Raw genomic sequence first — 22,191 nt, 5'->3', positions numbered from 1 at the left:
GAATAAACCCAAAAGCCTCTAGAAATCTGTATTAGCAACAGAAATTTTTATATTCAAGGCAACAGAATCTATAGATTCATTATATCTTAGTAGTGTTATGAAAACAGTAGGAAACAATAAAAGTTATTTTGTCATGTTAGAGAAAAGATGTTTAAGATTCTGTTTTTACATAATTATTTTTCAATGTCAAAATGCATTTGGATTTAGATATTTTCTAAATTCTTAAACCTACGGAGGTCTTGTCTTTACTACTGTGCTACATACGTGTAGCACTCTCCCATTAATTTAATTAGCTCCTGCCTCTCCTTGAAATAGAGTATGTCAACAGGAGAGTAATGTAAGTTACATTGCTCAGGAGTAAGTTACATCAACTTAAGCAGTAGTGTAGACAAGCCCTGAATTGCAAAGAGTATCCCAATGGCATAAGAGAGAGATGACTAATTCTCAAGCTAGTAAATATATTGCACTGATGTCTTCAGAATAGTTGATTTGTAGCAATGAAAATACTTTCTTCTGTATTTGCTAGCTTTATGGATACTCGGGCCACATCTACACTGTAGACTTATCAGTATTACTACATCATCCAAGAATCTAAAAATCCCAGTGTAGAGAGTTACTCCCATTGACATGGCTACCACCTCTTGGGGAGCTAGATTAACTCTGCCAATGGCAGAAGCTCTCCTGTTGGCCTAGTAGCAGCTTCACTAAAGTGCTACAGTAGCTCAGCTACTTTACATGAAGATAAACCCTAAGTAAAATGAACAACAAAACATTCCTGCATTTCTGTAACTAGGTACAGACTTGTTTTAGTTGGGATTTTTCCTAATTTTAATAATAGTTGTTGCCTTTCTGACATAGTGGAACTTCGCATTTAACCAGTCTTCATGCAGTGGCTGTGGCACCTTAGTTATGTGGTGTTATATGAAAAAAATTGAATCCACTTTTAATATATTTGAAGTAGATTTGAGTTTCCATTCTAAAGTTAATAGCTAATTTTACTGTGGATGAATTTTCTTTTGTTCTGTTTCTTTTTTCCATTCCTTCAGTGGTCCTCAACCAAGGGTATGAGTACCTTTGGGGGTACATAAAGGTATTTCTGAGGGGTATGTCAGCTCATCTAAATATCTGTCTAGTTTTACAATGGGCTACAGAAAAAAGTACAAGTCAGTACAAACTAAACATTTATTCGGACAACTTGCTTATACTTATGGGCAGTTGGTGAAGGTTGGGCTGGGGGAGGCAAGTCCCCAGCCCCACCCCTTCTGCCCAGGTCATGCCCCAATCACGGGGAGGGTGAACCACGTGCTACCCCCCCACATCCCAGAGTATGGGGAGGGCAGGCACTCTGGGGTAGCAACACTTTGCCCCCAGAATGCCTACTGTAGGCATTCTGGGGGCAAAGTGTAAGTGAACCCAAGCTGGTGGTTTGGGAAGACTGCCTTCCCCAGCCACCCATGTTTATACACCTCTATATTAGGGATGTTAAAATATGTTCATTTTTATAAACATGTAAGTACTGAAATTTTCAGCAGTTACACATTTACATGTGAGGGCTGTCCCCCGCACGCTGCGCTGCTGCCTCTGATAGAGAGGTGGCAGCAGTATAGAGGGCAGGTGGTTCCACAGGAGCTGGTACAGGCAGGAAGCCAGCTTGAAAGCTGACTTCCCATATGTACTAAGGATGTTAAATATTGGTTAGTAAATATCAGTTAGTCTATAGACACTTCCACTTTCCTCCTTTGAAATGTACAAGAGCCCCAGCGGGGGCTCTTGTGCATTTCAAAGTTGGACACCATGTGCAGCCTGAGCCAGCGGGAAGTCCCACTGATTCCAGGCTCCATAAACTTTGAAATGCCCAAGAGCCCTCGGGCTCTTTGGCATTTCAAAGTAGAAGTATCCACGTGGAACCCAGAGTCAGTGGGACTTCCCACTGGCCCCAGGATGCACGAGGTGTGCCAGCTTTGAAATGTACAAGAATCCCGAAGGGGGGCTGTTGTGCATTTCAAAGCAGAAGCGCCTCCATGGAGCCTGAAGTCAGAGTCCCCTGCTGACCCTGGGCTCCGTTCGGCATTTCTGTAGAACCAAGGTCAGCTGGGGACTCCCTAGCTGACTCTGGGCTCTGCACGCTTTGAAATGCCGCTTGGAGCCCGGGGTCATCTAGGGAGTCGCCAGCTGACCCCTAGCTCCGCACGCAGCAGTGTTTTAAAGGGGCAGCGCCACACAGCTGATCCTGGGCTCTGTGCAGTGCTGCCCCTTTGAAATACCACTGCAACATTTGAAATACCACTGCAACATTTGAAATACCACTGTAATGCCGCACTGAGCCTGGGATCACTTGTGCAGCTCTGCCCCTTTGAAATGCCGTCACAGCGTTTAAAGTGGCCATATGGCACGGAGCCCTTACCGCTTTGCAGTACCCCCTATTTCCCCTCCTTTGCTGCCTCTATTAAATAGAGGCAGCAAAGAGGAGGGGAAGCAACTAGTTGACTTGACAGTCCGATAGTTAGCTAGTCCTTAAGGGTATGTCTACACTACCACCCTAGTTCGAACTAGGGTGGTTAATGTAGGCAATCGAAGTTGCAAATGAAGCCCGGGATTTAAATATCCCGGGCTTCATTTGCATCTTGCCGGGCGCCGCCATTTTTAAAGCCCCGGTAGTTCGGACTCCATGCCCGCGGCTACACGCGGCACGGAGTAGGTAGTTCGAATCAGGCTCTCTCATTCGAACTACCGTTACACCTCGTTCCACGAGGAGCCGGAGCTATCGGAACTACCAGGGAGTGTAGACATACCCTAACATCCTTAGCATGTACCGGCTCCCACCTGCGCCCCACGCTGTTCCCATAGAGCCGCCTGCCCCATTGCTTTGCTGCTTGTGATACAGAGACAGAAGCACAAGGAAGGAAAGGAGCAGTTGGCTCAGTGGGAGCCAGTATGCACGGGGAGTCATCCTCTGCAGATTGCTCTCTGAGAGCACCAGTTCCCACCTCCCCCTCTGATACAGAGACAGTGGGATGGGGTAGTGCATGTAACTGTGAGGGTTAACTGATGAGCCCAGGTTCATTGGTTAACTATGTAAGGAGTACATGCTAACATTCCTACTCTAGATACTATACGCGTAAATGTTAATTCAATATTCATATTCAAACTGTTTTATAATATATGGTAAATTTTCAGTAGCAGTGTGCTTGTATTTTTGCCTGATTTTGTAAGCAAGTAGTTTAAGTGAAGTGAATCTTGGTGGTACACAAGACAAACCAGACTTACGGAAGGAATACAGTAGTCTGGAAAAGTAGAGAGCCAGTGTTCTAGACTATAACCATATGAATGTAACTATTACCATAGCAACAAATTACAGCATTGTATCTGGAATTACTCTATCCCATTTTAAACAGGTATGATTTGAGGAATGGGTTAAAATGGAATGCTCTTTCTGCACAATGAAAATTTGAATAATTTGCCAGTTAAGTCATTAAAATGGGTTTCTAGTGAGATTACTTGTGCTTAAACAGTATTACTGAAATTATCATTGATTTTTTTCCCCTAAAGATAATTAAATAGATGCAAAAATAAGTAAACTAATAGTGTGAACTTAATGAATAGAAAACATTTCTTCTATTGCAGCTCTATGCAGGTGCTATTCTTGAAGTGTGTGGATGAAAATTGGGACGGTTCCCTCAGGTTCAGGGTAAGTTCACACTATGATACTGTTGATGCTGTAAATTCTATACTAAAGAAAGTTGTAAATTTAGTAGCGAGGTGATAAAAATTGAGAGCCCCATAGACTCTAGACTACTAGACCAAAGGCACAATAACTTTCTCTATTGCTACATGAAGCCTGCTGGCCATTGTATAAACTATTCTTAGCCCATATTCCTAATGCAAATATTTGCCCTTGTTAAAATTCTGGCAGCCTTTTCTTTTGAAATGTTCTAGCACCACTCTATTTTGCAGAGGAACTTGAAATTTGCTGAGGTGAGCCTTTGTGTAAGAGATGTGCTTTTTGCTATTGCCGGAAAAGTCTGACTAAATTTGGCCAAGCTACAGTGAAAGCTTTTGTAATCTGGCACTCCGTTAACTGGAAAACTTTGTTAACTGGCTCTGCTCCCAGCCACAATACCACTCCATGTTCAGGTGCAATGCCTGACTCCTGCATGTCCAGCCAAGCAGTGCAGAGCTTTTTACATTTGGCACTGCTGGCTGACATCAGCAGCAGGCACCTCCTTCCTCCTCAGCCTACCTCAATCTGATGGGAGCTAGATCTGCCAGTAGGGTGCAGGGCAGAACAATAAGCTTTGTTATCCAGCACGTTCAGTTAACTGGAAATCCCCATTCCCCATGAGTGCCAGATAAAATTTTCACTGTATATATTTTTGAGAAATAGCTGTTTGGACATGATCAATAGAATCTTAAACATGTTAGCATAAAATCTCTACAAATTCTGATCTTTACTGCACAAGCTTTAAGGCTCTTACAGCTCCTACATGTGATTGAATTGTACTTGTCCCATCCTTACACACAAGAGAACCTGTTGACCAGACTGAAGGCACAAACCCTATAGAGTACCTCAGTGTGCACCAGTCCTGGGTTGGCTGGGCACTGGAACTAATATCAGGAAGTACTTGAGAGGTACTAAAATGGGGTTTAACGTGCACAGGCAATGTTAAGGAGCAGGCTGCCCGACTTAAATAAAAGCATGCATCTGATTTGCAGAAGTGCTGACCACTTAGATGCAACTAAAGTCAACAGGAACTGTTATTTGAACACTTTGAACATATAATGTGTTATGTAAGACAAAGTACAGTAAAACTCCATTAGTCCCGCATCCAATGCTCCGGGACTTCTGATGGTCCGGCACCATCAGGAACCCGGAAGTGCTGGGGCAGCCGGACAGGCTTCCCCCATTCAGCTGCTGCTGAAACTGACCAGCAGCTGAATCGGGGAAGCCGGGAGCAGAGCAGCTGGGGTGCTGCCGGGTTGGTCTGGTAGCGCTGCCCCTCTGGGCTGCGGAACCAACCCGGCAGCACCCCAGCTGCTTTTGGGGATGCCTGGGCAGAGCAGCTGGAGTGCTGCCGGGTTGGTCCCGCATCACCGTCCTTTGGCGCTCATACAAACCTCTCATAGCCCCCCACTTCTGATAGTCCGGCATATCTGATAATCCGGCACCCCCTGGGTCCTAAAGGTGCCGTATTATCGGAAGTTTACTGTATTCTGAAAAATCAGGTATCTAAAATGGGCCACCATAATTAGAGACTGTTGTTCTGCTTCAGCTCCTTTCTGTCAGTAAAATGAGAATCATGTCGCTTGTCTCACTGCAGGTGAACTGCACTTTAGACTGTTTAATCTCTCAGGTGTACCCCTCTGGTGATGGGTTCCACTGCTTTAAACTCATCCCTCAACAGAACTATGTGATCCTGCCACTTTGAGACTGGGCTCTGGGATGAATTCATTTACAAACTACTAGATACAGATCTATCTATTTGGCACTTGCAAGTCCTCTTTCTCCAAGATCCTGTGATCAGTGGATGATTAAAATCCTAGCTTCTTTTGTTTTTTGTCGGAGGAAGCACTACTTACTCATCAAGCAAGCAAAGCCTGTTTGCCTGGGTTTTAACTCCATTCTTCCCCTTTTCTGTTGGCTATTTTAAGATTAGCTGTGCACATACTCTTCCAAACACACTTCTCCCTCACTCCACCTTCTCATGAAAAGCCCAGGCTCCTTCGTCTGAGATTTCATCTGTTAAAACCAACTTCTTAAGCATCCGGTTCATTTATCCCTATAAGAACATAAGAATAGCCATACTGCATCAGTCCAAAGTTCCATCTACCCCAGTATGCTATCTTCCAACAGTGGCCAGATGCTCAAGAGAGAGTTAACAGAACAGGTAATCATCAAGTGATCCCTCTCCTGTCGTCATTTTCAGCCCTTGACAAACATAGGCTAGAGACACCATTCCTACCCATTCTGGCTATCCCCTTCAATTTATATCCATTTTCGTTGGGAAATAATGGGGAACATAAAGGAAGACACCCCATAAAGGGCTGGAAATAATTATCCTGAAAGCAGGCTAATTCAAATCCATGAGCAGTCCTGTGGCACCTTAGAGATTAACAACTATATTACATGATGAGCTTTCATAGCTAAAACTCATATATGTTAGTCTCTAAGGTACCACAGGACTTCTCGTTGTTTTTAAAGTTACCGATTAACACCGCTACCCCGAGACTAATTTAAATCAGTTTCTCATTCAGAACCTCTAGAATCTAGTGTCCTGGAAGCTGGCTCACATTAATAATCAAGAAGTCTCTCTCTTAATCCTTCTTTTTTCTAAACAAATTCATATGTTTTCTTAATTCTACTAAACTTTTAGCTTCCTTTTTTAAAAATGATTGTGGGTATGTCTACATTGATCATCTAGATAACACCACAACTAGAGCAATGCATGAACAAATCATGGCATGTAATCATCCATAGATCCAGATTGGTTTGTACAGTGAACACTGAAGTGCACACTGTCATAGCACAGACTAGCTCAGGTATGTCTGTAATCTGCAGGCACATTCAGTGACTGGAGTGTAGACATACTATGACTGAAGCTTGGGAGCCTGCCAATACATACCCTCATTTGGCTGGCAACCCTTCTTTTGTACAGTTTAGTAATAGAGAGAAAGATTGACAAACCTTTATAGGTACATAACTTTCTTTTTGCCCTGAACTTCCTTATAGCTAGCAGATATAAATGTATCCTGACAACTGATGTCTTCCCATCAGTTTTGACACCCATAGCGTTCGGCTTGTTCCTACACCATAAAATATTTAGAAGCACAATGTAATACTGATATTGTTTCTTTAATTTGAATGTATCCTCAAATTCTCAAATATTGATACCTTAATTTTTTTAGTATACTCACCTGTTTGTTTTGGCAGAAAATAAAATTGTGGAAGTCTTTGATCAAACTACTTTGAGAGATTCCCACCTTACATTTTAACAATTTGGGAGCCCTACGTTTATCTAAGGGCTCTATATATTTCTGGTTGTCACCTGAATGTTATAAAAGTGAGGTTGACTGAAGGCCTTGCTGTTGCTTCTGAAGCTTCAGGAATGCTGGTATTTTTAGGTTATATTGAACTGTGGAATCTGTCACTGCCAATGCTCTTTTTACAAACCTTCACTTTAGTTTGGTTCCTGTCTGCTGTCTCCCTGTAAGATTTTTTTTCCTTACAGTATAGAGAAGCTGGCAGCACTAATTGCTGGGTTATGAATGTTTGAAAATTACACAGATTTTGTTAATTCTGTAGTTGACCTCAAGGTTTTTTATTTTTAAGTACTTAAAACATTGATTTAAACATTGTCAGTTGGTATACACTTAAATCTGATGATGCAGTAACTGTCGTGTATTTCTGGTAGGCCAGAGATGATCTTCACAGAACAGAACTCTAGTTTTAAAGTTTAAGTTTGTGAAATAAAGTGAATCATTGTATAAAAATAAAGTTATACAATAAGGAGAGGAGCCAATCTTTAACCGCTGGTAGAAAAGAATAATAGATTCTGTGGAGCTCTTAGTAATAGTTAATTTCAATTACCATTTCTAATTTAAGAAAAGCTTCAGTATTCAAAGAACACTTTTTAAAATTTGTTTAGCTATAATAAGCTCAAAATATAGTCTGGGTATTAGTGAAATCATGTAAGAGTAGGAGAGACAATGAAATAATTTGTAGCTCCAGCGAGTTATGCAGTTTGGAAAACTGGTTGCTTGCTGATTGGACAATACTACCTTAAAAAAAAAGACTTCCTGAAAAATTTTAATTGTGTTTCTACATTAGGAAGAGAGTTGTTGCTTATTTCAGCTACCAATATATTTAGTTCTGGCACTCCATTTCAAGGTAATTTCACATTTATCTCCATATTACTTTTCAATAAATATCTAATTCTCAAATATTGGAAATGGCTAATGTTTCACAAAATCCCATTGCTCTTAAGGTTTTCATCTTGCAAGTATTTACTAAAATCTCTTCTATTTTCAATTTGGCCTTTCTTCCCGCCTCACTTTCCCCCCAAAAAACGAACATCCTGCCCTCAAATGTGATAAAGGACAATCAGTAAACTTCTTTAGGCAGAATATTATTCAAATAAAATAAACATCTGAGGTAGGAACAATCAAAACCAGTGCTCTTCAAATCAGGAATGTAGTAATTAAGTCATGCTGAGTTGGGAAACTGCAAATATACAACCTGCATCCTTTTGTGAACAATCAAAATACTCATTCCGAAGATCAAAAGCTGAGCAAAGATATAGAAATTTTTGGTTTTTTGTAATTTATCAAATTGCCATTCTGAAGTTCTTGTTCTTCATAGAAACTTAGTCCTTAATATGTCATCCATATTAATAAAATACTTTTTCTCCAGAGTTGAGGCCCTATAAGCAAAATGACTGAGTCTGTAAAAATCTAGATGTACACTTCATTTGTGATTTAGTCTCTTCATAAAATTATATGGGTCATCATGAAGGTTTTGAAGCAGAACCATGTTCTGCTCCCCCTTGCTCCTCCACCTCATGCAAATATAAAACTTACACAAGGAACCTCACTGAAGGAAATTCTGAAAACTTTACTGTTCAGAGTTATTTATACATATTACTAGCCAACCCTTTTTGCCATCTACTAAACAGTTCATTACATCTTCCCTTTATAAATAAGTCACAAATGTCTAAACATAATAGGATGAAGTTCTCTTGGCTCTTGTATGCAAAATACCACTTCTTGAATGTTCTCTTTGAAAACTGAGGGCTTAAACGTGGTAAGTTTAATATGACCTTCAGTTGTTTTAGTCTTGTTGATTACCCTACTTCTGTACGGATTTTCATTGATGTATGATCTTGCTGACTAGAAAATTTAAGTTCTTGTTTCTAGTAATGTTATTCAGATGAATGTTTTTATTTTGTTGTCAAACTGGCTGCCACTAATTCTAATTTCATGTCCAATTCTGCCCTCCCCCACATTAAGGGTATTTCTGGACTACATGCCTCTGCCGGCAGAGGCATATAAATTAGACATACTGACATAGTCAATGAAGCGGGGGATTTAAATATCCTCCGCTTCATTAAAATAAAAATGGCCACTGTGTTGTGCTGGCTCAGCTGATCGTCAGCACAACGCAGCAGTCAAGACGCAGATCGGTCAGCAAAGAAAGCCTTTGCCGACCGATCCTGTAAACCTAAAGGATCAGTCAGCAAAGGCTTTCCTTGCCGACCGATCCCCATCTTGACTGCCACTTCGTGCCGACAAACATCTGAGCTGGCACAATGCGGGTGGCCATTTTTATTTTAATGAAGGGGGGGATATTTAAATCCCCCGCTTCATTGACTATGTCAGTATGTCTAATTTACGTGTCTCTGTCTGCAGAGGCATGTAGTCTAGACATCTCTATGTAGTACATGAGTTTAAGCTTAGATTGGTTTCGGTCCAGTATTGTGTGTTTGCACTCACTTGGAATTTTTTTTATTTATTACAACATGTACAGTTGCTACAGGTTGGACCTCTCTGGTCCAGCATCATCGGGTTCTGACTGCTCCCTAACAAGAAAATTTGCCGAACCAAAGGAGGTCTCCTGCCACTGGCCCCCAAACCCATCACCTGCTGCTGGCAAGCTGGCCCAGCAGGCAACCCTGCCTTCCTCCCCTCTCAACCTGGCTGGGCTGCTTGCCCAGCTACTGCTGGCTCCCTGGGCCGCACAGGCTCCAGGGGGGGGGGGGGGGGGGCCTGTCTCAATGCAGCCTGGAGCAGATGCGGGGCTCTGGCCCCATGCAGCCCCAGCTCACCCCCACACAGCCTGGGGAAGCCATGGGGCCCTGCACTCCAGAGACTGCTGGAGGGCCCAGCTGGTCCTCTTGCCCTTAGGCTCCTGGGCTCTCTGCTTCAGGAGCATCCATGGTCTTGCTGGACCAGAGTGTCCCAGATTTTGGAAGTACAACCCATAGTAGCCAGCCTGTTAGGTCTACAGAGTCCTATACATTAGGATATTCTGAATGCATTCTTCTTTTGTCATTTGAAGATAAACAAATCATCATGCTACTATTCTAATGAAGCTTAACCTTTCAAAGGAAAACTAGTGAATATATACCACTGTAGTTATCTGAGTTTTAGAAATGTTTTGTTTTTCACTTTTGCCATTGTGAAACAGTACAGGCAGTCCCCGGGTTACATACAAGATAGGGACTGTAGGGTTGTTCTTAAGTTGAATTTGTATGTAAGTGGGAACTGGTACATATTGTAGGGGAAACTCTAGCCAAACATTTCTCCAGAGCTCAGTTTTATTCTCCCACACCTCACTTCCCTCAGTCCTTTATTCTCAAGCTGAGGTGTCTGCTGAAAAAAGCCGCTCCGCGTCTCCCTGGTCTGCTGGGGGGAAGCAGCTAGTGCGGGGTTGCCTCACCCCGTTTGTAAGTAGGGATCCGATGTAAGTCGGATCCATGTAACCCGGGGACTGCCTGTACTGTTGGCTCAATGAAAGCTGTTGCTTCACAGATACTATACTTCCCAGCAGGAAATCCCATCATGCAACAGAGACAGGAATTACATTTAAATGTATGTAAAGGCATTAGCAGTTTTACAATTTTTAAAAATTTCCTTTCAGAAACACTTGAAGATCCTCCCCATTTACATACATGGAAAAAGGAGAAGTTTTCATTATGTTGTTTTCAGAAAATCTCAAGAAATTGTGGGATTAAAACCTGCACAGCTTTGGCATCTCTCCTATAGCTAGCAACTGAAGTGGAGCTGAGATTTCTTAATGTTTTTTGTGAGAGGGATTTCCATGAAGGGAAAGTCTGGGTGTAGACAAGGCCTCAGTCATGGTTACTTTCTAGAAAATACAGGATGCATTGGTCTGAAGCACAACGTTCTCTCAAGTTTTTCCATGCATATACACAATGAGTTTGTGCATTAATATAGAGGTAATCGGGGGAATGAGGGTGAGTGCTTGTGGTGCAGATTGTCCAGGCACAAGTGCCTCCCTCTGTCACCGCTGCTCTGGGGCTGGGAGAGGTGCCTTCACAGCTCATGATAGGCTGCTGTGCAGCTCCTTGGGACTTTAGATTCTTCTTCTAGTGGTTGCTCATGTCCATTCAAATGAGGTGTGTGCGCACCGCGTGCACGGTTCCTAGAGCATTTTTTTCCCCAGCGGTACCCGTCAGGCCGGCAGGTCGCCCCCTGGAGTGGCGCCGCTATAGCCGAGCATAAATACCCCTGCCGGCCCTCCCCCTCCTCAGTTCCTTCTTACCACCCGTGATGGTCTTTGGAGCTTGCTGTCTTGTGCAGATCCCAGCTAGTTATCATTGCCGTTTACAGTTCTTCGTTCTTAAGTAGTTGTCGTTCAGTAGTTATTTGTTAAGTAGTTGTTAAGCACTTAGTATAGTTGTCCTTCACACTCCTTCCTCCCCCACCACCTCCCGTTGGGGGACAGTGATGCCAGGTCCGCAGGGCTTCAAACCTTGTGTGGCTTGTGCTAAGCCTATGCCTAGAGGAGACCCCCACGACCAGGGCCTTAAGTGTCTGGGGGAATCTCATCTTATGGACTCCTGCAAAATCTGCTGGGGGTTTAAACCTCGTACCAAAAGGGAAAGAGATTCCTGTCTGAGGTTACTCCTGATGGAGTTGGCACTCCACCCCAGGCCCTCCAGAGAAGTCTTGGTGCATAGCACACCGGCGTCAGTACAAGAGCCACATTCCCCTCTGCCCTGCACCGCGGCACCGAAGAAGACTGTACCGCAGCACCATTCTCAGTCCCCGGCACCGAAATGGGTGAAGGACTCCAGGGGGAGATCACCCGGACGGAAGTTCCATGCAGACCGGCACCGACGCAGGCATTCTCCAGCACCATCCTTGCTTGCTCCGCATAAGGGAGTGCGGAAGAGGAGAGAGGCTTTGCACAGGGTCAGGAGCCCCATACCGGTCCCGATCCATCACTCCTCTGCTCCGGAGATGTTCGAGGCGGCTCATGAACTGATAGAGCTGACAGCCTCACTCCCTTCCCCCACTTCCTTGGAGAGGTCTTCGACGTCGGTACCAGAAGCCTTGGGGTCACCGGTGTCTTCCCCGCCTCCAGGACCCTGGCCAGCACTGGTAGAGTTGGGAGACCAACCATTGTTACCAGCACCAGGTGTACGGGGCCAGTCCATATCAGTACTACCGTTGGAGGTGGTGCCGTCCCCCACCATGTCGGCATCTGCAGCACTGCTCCTGCTGCCAGCACACGTGAGACTTACGGACCCGTCAGCCACGCTGGCACGGGCACCGAGGCCGGTACCACCGGCACCGGAACTACAGGCACCATAGGCGCTGCTTCAGGCACTGGCACCAGATGTGCCGGCACTGCTGGCTCCGACGCGGGCCCCCGGATCAGTGCTGCCACACCAGGAAGGTTTCAGTGGCCCTGTGCCACAGTTGCTGCACCCACAGCCCCACGTGCATGCCAGGAAGCTGGAGTCTATGGCGCAATTTAGACCGGGGGCGATACAGAGGCAACCCTCTACGGCACTGCCATGGTCGGAGTCGGAGCGGTCTTCTGAATCTGAGGTGGAATCCCTGTGTTCTGCAGGTTCCTCCCATCCATCATCATGATACCGATCTTGTTCTCGGCACCGGCCAGTACCACAGGGGTTTGAACAGACATGGCCACCACAGGTGCAGCAGCCCTGGCCCTTTTGGACACCTTGAGCCTACCACCAGTGTCAGGGCCCGCTTCCGCCTTCCCGTTAGGCCACTGGGTCGCGCAGGTGGTCCACATCATCTGCCTCGTTGTCCCGAGCCCTGCGATCACCCAGGGAGGCTAGCCTTTGGGAGCACATCGGCGTGGAGGAGCTGCTCACTGATCTCCAGCAGCTGCCGGTAATGCCTCAGCAGCTGGACTCTGCACCAGTGGTATTGGAGCAACCGGTCCAAGGTCGAGAGTCATCGTTCTCGTCATCTCCAGATGAGGCCCTGGCAGACCCGGCACCGGCTATGGACGCCCGATCACATCAGGAGCTGCTTTGCCAACTCGCAGTGAACATGGGGGTGCCAGTTGGGCCGGTGACTGAGGAGTCCAACCCAATGGTGGACATCCTCACCGAGGATGCCCCAGCCAAACTGGCCCTGCCACTGAATAAAACGGTAGCAAAAATTATGAACACACAGTGGCAGGGCCAGTTTGGCATCCATATCCCCGATACTCAAGGGTGTTGAGAGGAGATATTACATTCCTAAATGGGGCACGAATATCTGTACTCGCATCCCATGCCTGGTTCAGTCGTGGTCCAGGCAGCAGCACACAAAGAGAGGCAGAGGCAGCCAGGTCCGACTCCGAAGGTGAAGGACCCTAAGTGCATGGACCTGAAGGGGCGCAAGGTCTGTGCAACTGGAGGGGTGCAATTGCGCATTGCCAACCAGCAGGCAATGCTCAGTTGCTATGCCTATAACACCTGGCAAGAGATGGAGAAGTTCAGAGACCAGTTGCCCCAGGAGGACAGGCAAGAGTTCTCCGCCCTGGCTACAGAGGGCAGAACCATAGCCCACACAGCCCTGCAAGCGTCCCTGGATGCAGTAGATTCCGCCGCCAGGACCATGGCATCCGGGGTGGTGATGCGGCGTAGCGCCTGGCTGCAGGTTTTGGGGATCCTGTTGGACCTGCAATCCACTATACAGGACCTACCTTTCGACGGGAAAGCCCTCTTCGCGGAGAATACTGAATCCAGGCTTCATAGCCTTAAGGATACCACATCTACGCTCAGACTGTTGGGTATCCATAGGCTGGCACCTCAGCGCAGGCAAACTGTCCTTTGGAGACCACTTGTTTCACTTTGCCCAGGCTTGGTCGGCTATCACCTCAGACAGATGGGTGCTGGATGTAATAGCCAAGGGATATTCTATCCCGTTTCTGGGTTCCCACCCCTCCCTAACCCCCTTCCCGTCCCTCTTCAGGGACCCCTCTCACAAGGCCCTCCTTAGGCAGGAGGTCCTTGCACTCTTAAAAAAAAAAAAAAGGAGCAGTGGAAAGGGTGCCCTCCCATCTCGAGGGCAAGGGGTTTTACTCCCGGTATTTCATCATCCCCAAGCCAAAGTGGGGACTTCGGCCTATCCTAGACCTCAGGGACCTCAACAAGCACATAAGGAAGGAGAGGTTCCGGATGGTGACCCTAGCCTCCATCATTCCGGTGCTAGACAAGGGAGATTGGTATTCAGCCCTCAATTTAAAGTACTCCTATTTTCATGTGGCGATTCAGCCAGCCCACAGGAGATTCCTCTGGTTTGTGGTGTTCCACTGCCATTTTCAGTTTGCCATCCTCCCCTTTGGGCTCTCGACGGTGCCCAGAGTGTTTACGAAATGTATGGCAATGGTGGCGGTCTTCCTCCGGAGATTTGGAGTCCAGGTCTTTCCGTATCTGGATGACTGGCTAATCAGGGGCCAGTCGAGAGACCAGGTGCTCGCGCATATAAGGCTGGCGTGGGCACTTTTCAACAGACTCAGCCTTGTCAAACGAGGAAAAGTCAAAATTGACACCAGTTCAGGACAGAGTTAATGGGGCATGCTTACCTCCCGGCGTCTTGATTCCAGGCAATGGGGAGCCTGGTGTCCAAGCTGCGACAGTCCCCGCTGACGACAGCGCAGTCTTGTATGAGACTTCTCGGACACATGGCAGCCTGCACCTATGTCGTCAGACACACCAGGCTGCGGCTCAGACCACTACAGGCGCAGTTAGCAAGGTCGTTCAACCAGGCCAGGGCAGGCTGGGACCAGGTCCTCACCATGCCTCATAACGTCCTCAACTCGCTCCTTTGGTGGATGCTAGAGAGCGAAGTGTGCACAGGTGTTTCTTTTCTAACAGAACTGTCGGTACGGTTAATCACCGACACCTCTGACGACGGCTGAAGGGGGGCACACTTGCAGGATCACAGAATGCAAGGGTTGTGGGGCTGCCCCCCTCCTCCCCCGAAAGACAGTTGCATATAAATGTGAGAGAGCTGAGGGTGGTCAAGCGGGCTTGCGAGGTGTTCCTGACCATGCTCTCGGGGAAGTTGGTCTTGGTGCTGCTGGACAATACAACAGCTGTTTTCTGTATAAACAAACAAGAGGGAGCTCGATTGTCTCCACTATGTCACAAGGCGGCTCTTCTATGGTAGTTCTGCATAGCCCACAGCATCCAGTTCCAAGCAGCTTACTTGTTGGGGTGCGTAAATACGCTGGCAGACTCACTTAGCAGGTCCTTCAGAGTCCACAAGTAGTGTCTGAAGGAGGAGGTTTTGACACAGCTCTTCCAGCCGTGGGGGCGTCCCCAGGTGGACCTGTTTGCCACCGAGGGGAACAGGAAATGTCCCCAGTACTTTTCCCTCCTAACCTTGGGAGCGGGATCAGAAAGGGGATGCTCTGACCTCGCCCTAGCCACAAAGTATATTGTATGTTTCCCCTGGTTTCCAAGGTGCTTACCAGGATCAGGCTGTTCAAGTCACGGGTCATCCTGATAGCCCCAGACTGGCCCAAGCAGTTTTGGTATCCCATCCTGCGGGAAATGACGAGCGCCAGACCGTATCATCTGCCGCTGACCCCGGATCTAGTCACCCAGACCAGGGAGGGAGGCATCCTGTATCACTCGGATATCAGGTCCCTCCATTTGACAGCATGGCTTATCCATGGCTGAAACCTCCTGAGCGGGCTTGCTCGTGGGGATGCCGGAGGTTCTCCTGGGGAGTCGGAAACCAGCTACCAGATTGTCTTACACTGACAAATAGAGAAGGTTTTCGGTCTGGGCCTCAGGAAAGGGAATCTATTCCTCCCAGGCCCCTGTCCCTGTGGTCCTGGACTACTTGTTTGAACTACGGCAGGCTGGCCTGTCCACGTCGTCAGTGCGGGTGCACGTAGTGTCCCTGACGGTGTTTCACGAGAGCAGATCGCTGTTTGCAGACCCCCGGTCAAAAGGCTCCTAAAGGGTCTCGACAAATTATTCCCACATGTGAGAGCCCCAGTACCCCAGTGGGACCTCAGCTTGGTGCTGATGAAACTCATGGGCTCTCCCTTTGAGCCCCTGGTGTCATGCCCGCTTAGGTTCCTGTCTCTCAAGGTGGCATTTATAGTGGCCATCACATCAGCACACAGGGTGGTGTCGGAACTGCGTGCCCTGACGGTGGAACCTCCGTACTTGGTATTCTCAGCAGATAGGGTTAGATTGCGGCCCCACCCGCTATTTCTCCCCAAGGAGGTGTCTGCCTTCCACATGTCTCAGGACATATACCTCTCAGTTTTCTTTCCCAAACCGCACCGCTCCCCTAAGGAGCGGGCGTTGCATTCCCTGGACACAAAAAGGGCCCTAGCGCTTTATATAGATAGAACGAAACCCTTTCGTAGGTCATCGCAATTGTTTATTGCCTATGCTGAACGAGTGAAAGGGCTGCCAGTGTCGGCCCAAAGGCTGTCGGTATGGATCTCCTTGTGTATTTGAGTGTGCTATGCTCTGGCGCACAGGGTGCCACCTCAAGTGTCGGCACATTCCACTAGGGCGCATGCTTCATCCGTGGCATTTGGGGCCCAAATCCCGATACTTGAGATCTGTAGAGCGGCCACATGGTCCTCCATTCATACATTCACAGAGCACTACGCGCTCACCCAACAGGCTCTAGTCTTTCCTTGCCCCTGCAGCCCTCAGCCACTCTCCCAAGCAGCTAAGCAGCAGTTGCCCTGGAAAAATTTCTCACTACAGTACTCAAAGTAAAATGCTTTAAAAATGGTAACCAACACCTTTCAGGAGCCAGGCTGGAAAATACTATGCTGGATACAATCCAGCCAGGATAGGCATTGTGATGGCATGTCCCAGCACGATAGAAAATGCATTTAGAAGAGATTCCCATTTAATTATTGTCACAATAGAATTCTATATATGGTCTATCATACATTAAACATTTTAATTTGAGTAAGCTGTTCATATTACTATTACATTCAAGTTGTTTGATACTTACATATATTTATAGTCTGGTTGAACTAAACTTGGGAAGCCTAACTTTAAAAGCCCATTTTTTTTAAGTTTCTGCTATGAAACTAATTTTACTTTCAGTATAGAATGAATGTTAGTCTTTTAGCTTGCGTTATCTGTGGGAGACCTATAAAGGCTATACATCTCATTTTAAAAATGCTTATTTGCAGCTGCAGTTTTTACACCTACTTGACCTTCCTTCAGTGGTACTTTCAGCAGTGTGTTGTCCCCAGAATCTGCTAAAAAGCTGCTCCCCTCTTAGCTAGATGAAAGCCTGCAGAGTAATTTCTCCTTGCACTTAGGCTGGCCATATTTAGGGAATGAAAAAAGCAAGAGATGTACTTTGCTTTTTGCTTAACTACTTTTGATTTTACCAACTTCTGTTACATACCTACTGCAGATCAGTTGTTTGTCAGACCTGAACTGGAAATCTCAGTAAGAAAGAAAATAACTGCTTGCCCTGTCTACATGATTAACATTACTCTACTCTACCCCCTCACTCCTGGTATTTTCCTGTGCAGGTATATTGCATTCACAGTGTCTCAGCCAGTCCTTCCTCCTACACTCTCACAACTGAATGCACTGTCAACCAAGTTTCAAACTAATGTTCTTGACATAAGCACCTTGTACTAGCACTAGACCAGGGGTGGGCAATAATTTTTGATGCGGGGGGAACCTCTCTCTAAGATTTTGGTAAGAGTCAAGGGCCACACTTTTCTGTGGAGTGGGTGTAGGGTCTAGGATGGAGACTAGGTACAGAAAGGCACACGGGTGCAGCAGATGGTGTGAGGTCTGACAGGGTGTCTGGGTAAAAGACGGGGTTGTGACCTGGGGCAGAGGAATGGGGTACAGGGTTTGGAGGGAGGGGGTGCAGGAGAGGATTCTGGCCTGGAGGAGGAATGTAGAAGGGGGTATAGGGTCTGGGAGGGAACGATGTCCTAGGGCAGGGGGGGTGCAGAGGATTTGGATGGTGACCTGGTGAGGGAGTGAGGGTGCCAGAGGCAGACTCAGGCTGGGAGATGCTTACCTAAGCCAGCATCCCTGCTGCAGCCCCAGACTGCTTGAAAATACAGGCTGTTCCCTCCTCTGGCTCTCAAGGGGAGGTGGGGAGCCAAGAGGCTCGTGAGGCCCCGGGCTCCCAGGCCAATCCCTCAGTTCCGATTGTCTGTCTGTTTCCAGCCAATAGGAGCTGAGAGATTGGTTGAGTTCAGTTTTTATGAGCCGGTTGTTTCTGGCCAATTGGATCTGAGGATTGGGCTGGGACAGGGAGATTACACAAAGCTTCCTCCCTCGCTTCAGAGAAGAGAGACACAGGGACTGCACTTTAAACTCCCATGGCTTCGTGCCTGAGGATCCCAGAAGGATGGTCCACAGGTCAGATCTGGTGGCTTGGTGGGCCAGCCCTGCATTAGACTGTCAACAACAACAACATAAATCTCCTTAAGATTCTCCTTCATGAATAGAAACCATGAGTGGCATTAGATGTGCTTCCAAATGTTTGGAGGGGAAGGGAAGGGGGAGAGATGTATTCCAAGTAAAAATTCAGTGTTTTCCACATACTCTACATTCCACAACTGTTATTGCTTATGGATAAGAATTTGAATGCTTATAGCAGTACAGTTTGGAGCCTGAAGCAATATCAATCTAAAAATATATCTGGAATTGTGAGACCAGATAGGAGAAAATTACCTGCTTGTGTTCTTTATAGAATAGTAATTTTCAGTTGGTTTTCTTTGTTCTTTTTTCCAAACTTCAGCTTTTGTCAGGAGTGACAAACCTAAACTGTTCAGGGGACTGCAAATCAAGGTGAGTAGCATTTTTTTAAAACATTTTAAATTCTGTCTTTTAAGAGGAATTAAACCTACTTGAAACTTGTCCTTCCACACAGTATTTAGTACTTGCTTATCCAATAAACCTGTATTCTGTACAAAGCATTATCTTATATGGAGTTTTGATATAAATCTTAATGGCAGGAACTCTGGCCAACCTATCTATAAATGGTTTTGAGAATAAAATTGAGTGAAAAACGTATATCCATTGCAAAGTTATGAATGTTTCAGTAGTAGTATTGGTTACTAAATATTATTTTCAGAAATATCATGGAAGATTTATGTAATAGCATATGATTTATGCACTTCAAATATGCTTGTATCACATGCTCACTTATGTATGAAATTTTGGAATTCTGAGCCATAGGTTCACTTCTGATTTTCTGTATTCAGACTCCAGTATTTCTCTCCCCTCATACTTCATCAAGCCCCAGTTCAGCTACTATTCAGATCCATCCTCACACTTCCTTTAAACATACATATTTGTTCTTATTATGTCCTTATACTTAATTCTTCCTTGGCTCACTTCTGGCCTCATGCACATTCCCTCCTTACGTCCAGTCTGTCCTCCTTTCTTCATATTCTCTCACTGCTGAGTCTTTTACTCTGTCCTCACTGCAGACTTTGGTGTATGTGGTGTTGACTCTAATTGTTTCCATTCTTCATCTCGCCTTGACTATGGCACCTAGCTTTCTTCCTTGTCTGGAAAGCTGGATGTTGAAGTAACTCCCTCTTGGGCAGAATGCCATTGCCTGTCGCATCTAATCCTGACAAAGCGGCACAGGCCCATTGTTCTGTAGTCAAAAAAATTCTGCTGTCTGTCTATTCACTTCAAGATCCAGTTCAAAATTTCACTTGTCTTTAAAATGCCTACATGTACTTATATTAGCTTGCCACACAAATCTGCATACTTATTCTCCTCCCTCCACTCACCAGGAAACAGCAGCTTCTGTCACTTAATAATTGGAACACCTCTGCTATAAGGGTCTCAGAGGGATAGCCATGTTAGTCTGCAATTTAAAAAAGGAAGTGGTCCTGTAGCACCTTAGAGACTAACAAAAATATATAGTATCACGAGGTTTCATGGGCACAACCCACTACTTCAGATGAGTCTTCAGAGTAGTCTCTTAGACTTCAGCTAGAAGATTTTCTGTATTATTTATGGCCTCATGCATTCTCTGTGTTCTCTCCAAAATCTCCCTCAAAAGCCTTTGCCTCTCAATTTCTCTTTGGCTCTACTTTTTCATATATTTTAGTTGTATTTGTAATAGTTTAACTTGAAAGTATTTTCAGCTAGAATGGATTTGAAACCATATCAGTTGAACACTTTAGCACACTTAGATCTGGTGTTTGTTCCACAAGAACTTTGGGAAACTGATTAGTGATGCCATTAGATTAATTGTTGTGACTTGTAACAGCAAAGCAGAACAAATTGGCTAGATTAGCGCAACAGAATAAAGATTCCTAATCAGATCCATTCTGATGGTGTCAAATTTGCATAGAGAAGTCAGAGCAGAGATTGGGAAAGGCACTCTTATTGCTATAAGTGATTTTCCACTTTAGGTAGTCTCCTCTTATCCACATCTACCCTGACTGAATTAGGTCTGATGTAACACTCCCATCTCAATATCCTTACAGTCTAGTTCTTTTTCTTTCCCTTCATGCATCTCATTAAGCGAGTTACATCTTACAAAACCTTATGCCATAATATAATTGTTAGCCTTTAAGGTGCCACCAGACTCCTTGTTGTTTTTACTGAAACAGAATAACACTACCACTCTGAAACTTGTTAATATTTTTCAAATTTGCCTAAGCCCTCCCCCCAAAAAACTATGCTTAGTTTTATTGTCCAGTACAACTTGTATGGTCCAAAATGGACAAAAACTTTGCACTTTCGTTGCTTTCTGATATTAAATGTCATTCAGAGATTGTTTTTGGTTTAATTTTAATTGTTTTATACCTGCTTTTAAGATTAATTTGAAATTGATATTTCAACAGTTGAGGCATTTCATTTAAAACATTAATTTTATGAGGTATAGGGGTGGGGGAGATGTGATTGCCAGACAGAAGATAACTAACCTTCTCTTTATGCAGTATGTGCGTGGTTCTGATCCTGTACTAAAGTTGCTGGATGACAGTGGGAACATTGCTGAAGAATTGAGCATCCTTAAATGGAATACAGATAGTGTAGAAGAATTCCTAAGTGAAAAACTAGAACGCATATAAATCTTGCTGCTTTCAGTCCTCTCTCTCAGTTTATCCTGGCTGTCTTCTCAGATGAATCATGCTACACCCAGCAAATCATTCCAGCTTCTACATGAATTTTAAAAGATCATTTGATGTGCTGCTATTTATCTTTTCAATTAGAAGGTGAAGCTTCAGCACAGCAATACATCTGACAAGTGGGCAAGGTGAACAAGTAGTTTGTACTACTACATATCAGTTCTTCTTAGTAACATTGCATTTCATTAGTGATAAACTCAGTTAATTATGCAAATTCCAGAGTCCGCGTTTGTTATAATTGGAACAGTTTTTACCAACACTTTTAAAACTTTGGCAATTTCAAATAATTGAGATGATTTTGTACATTGCTTTTCTGTGCACAGGAATTCATAACCACGTGAGATGTATACTCTGCCTCCAAAAAAAATGTCTTAGTCATCTTTTGCATTTTGTATTTCTCAGCTGTCCTTTTTATGTATATGTTATTTACAATTTATAACAAATGCCTAGTTCTAAAAATTTTTGGAATGTTGTTGTGACAGAGGAAGAACTTATGATCTGGAGTGATAATAAAACATTAAGTAGGTGCACTTTAGTGAAGACTACATAGAAAACCTTCAAGGCATGTGTAAGTCTGATGTCTGGTGTACTTTACACTCATTGTTTTACTTTACTGCAATAGATCTGAGTTGTTAGAATATAAAGATTTTTGAGATGGCAATAAATTACTTTCACAAATCTCTTAGAAATGCTTTATTGAATATCAAGTTTGTTTCCTTTTTAAAAAAATCGAATTTCCCTTTTTATTCTAACTGTTAACAGAGAAGAAACATGTACACATGTTAACAGAGAAGTAACATGTACACATAGTATACCAAGACTGACCCAGTGTAAATTGTCGGTTTAGTTAGCTGAGTGAATCCATACAATAAAGTGAGAATAACGAATGAAAAGTGGACTTAATTTAAACCAAAGCTGAAGTTTAATTAAAAAATAAGTCTGTCTCCTTATTTCCATATTTGTTAGGTTTTTGGATGGATGAGATATGTCCTCATGCAACCATAACTGCCAGTCAACATTATTAGTTTGTGGGTTTTTCAATTAACTTCCTAGTTTTTTTAAAATGCAACTTTGTGTCTCCG

General features: G+C 44.8%; 1 protein-coding gene across 1 annotated transcript in view; it reads left to right on the top strand.

The window, feature by feature from the left end:
- Window positions 1-21,798, top strand: part of SELENOF (selenoprotein F) — a 32,272-nt gene extending 10,474 nt beyond the window's left edge. Inside the window, exons 3-5 of the mRNA XM_006120250.4 lie at window positions 3,625-3,688; window positions 18,754-18,803; window positions 20,921-21,798. Coding sequence (XP_006120312.2) covers window positions 3,625-3,688; window positions 18,754-18,803; window positions 20,921-21,052 — 246 coding nt within the window. The 3' untranslated portion in view covers window positions 21,053-21,798. The remainder of the gene's footprint in view (window positions 1-3,624; window positions 3,689-18,753; window positions 18,804-20,920) is intronic.
- Window positions 21,799-22,191: the final 393 nt, after the last annotated feature.

This window comes from Pelodiscus sinensis, chromosome 9 (genome assembly GCF_049634645.1).
Source record: "Pelodiscus sinensis isolate JC-2024 chromosome 9, ASM4963464v1, whole genome shotgun sequence".
In the NCBI taxonomy this organism is placed as follows: domain Eukaryota; kingdom Metazoa; phylum Chordata; order Testudines; family Trionychidae; genus Pelodiscus; species Pelodiscus sinensis.
Note: the sequence above shows the minus strand (reverse complement) of the source record. Positions and strands in the feature narration are given on the sequence as shown.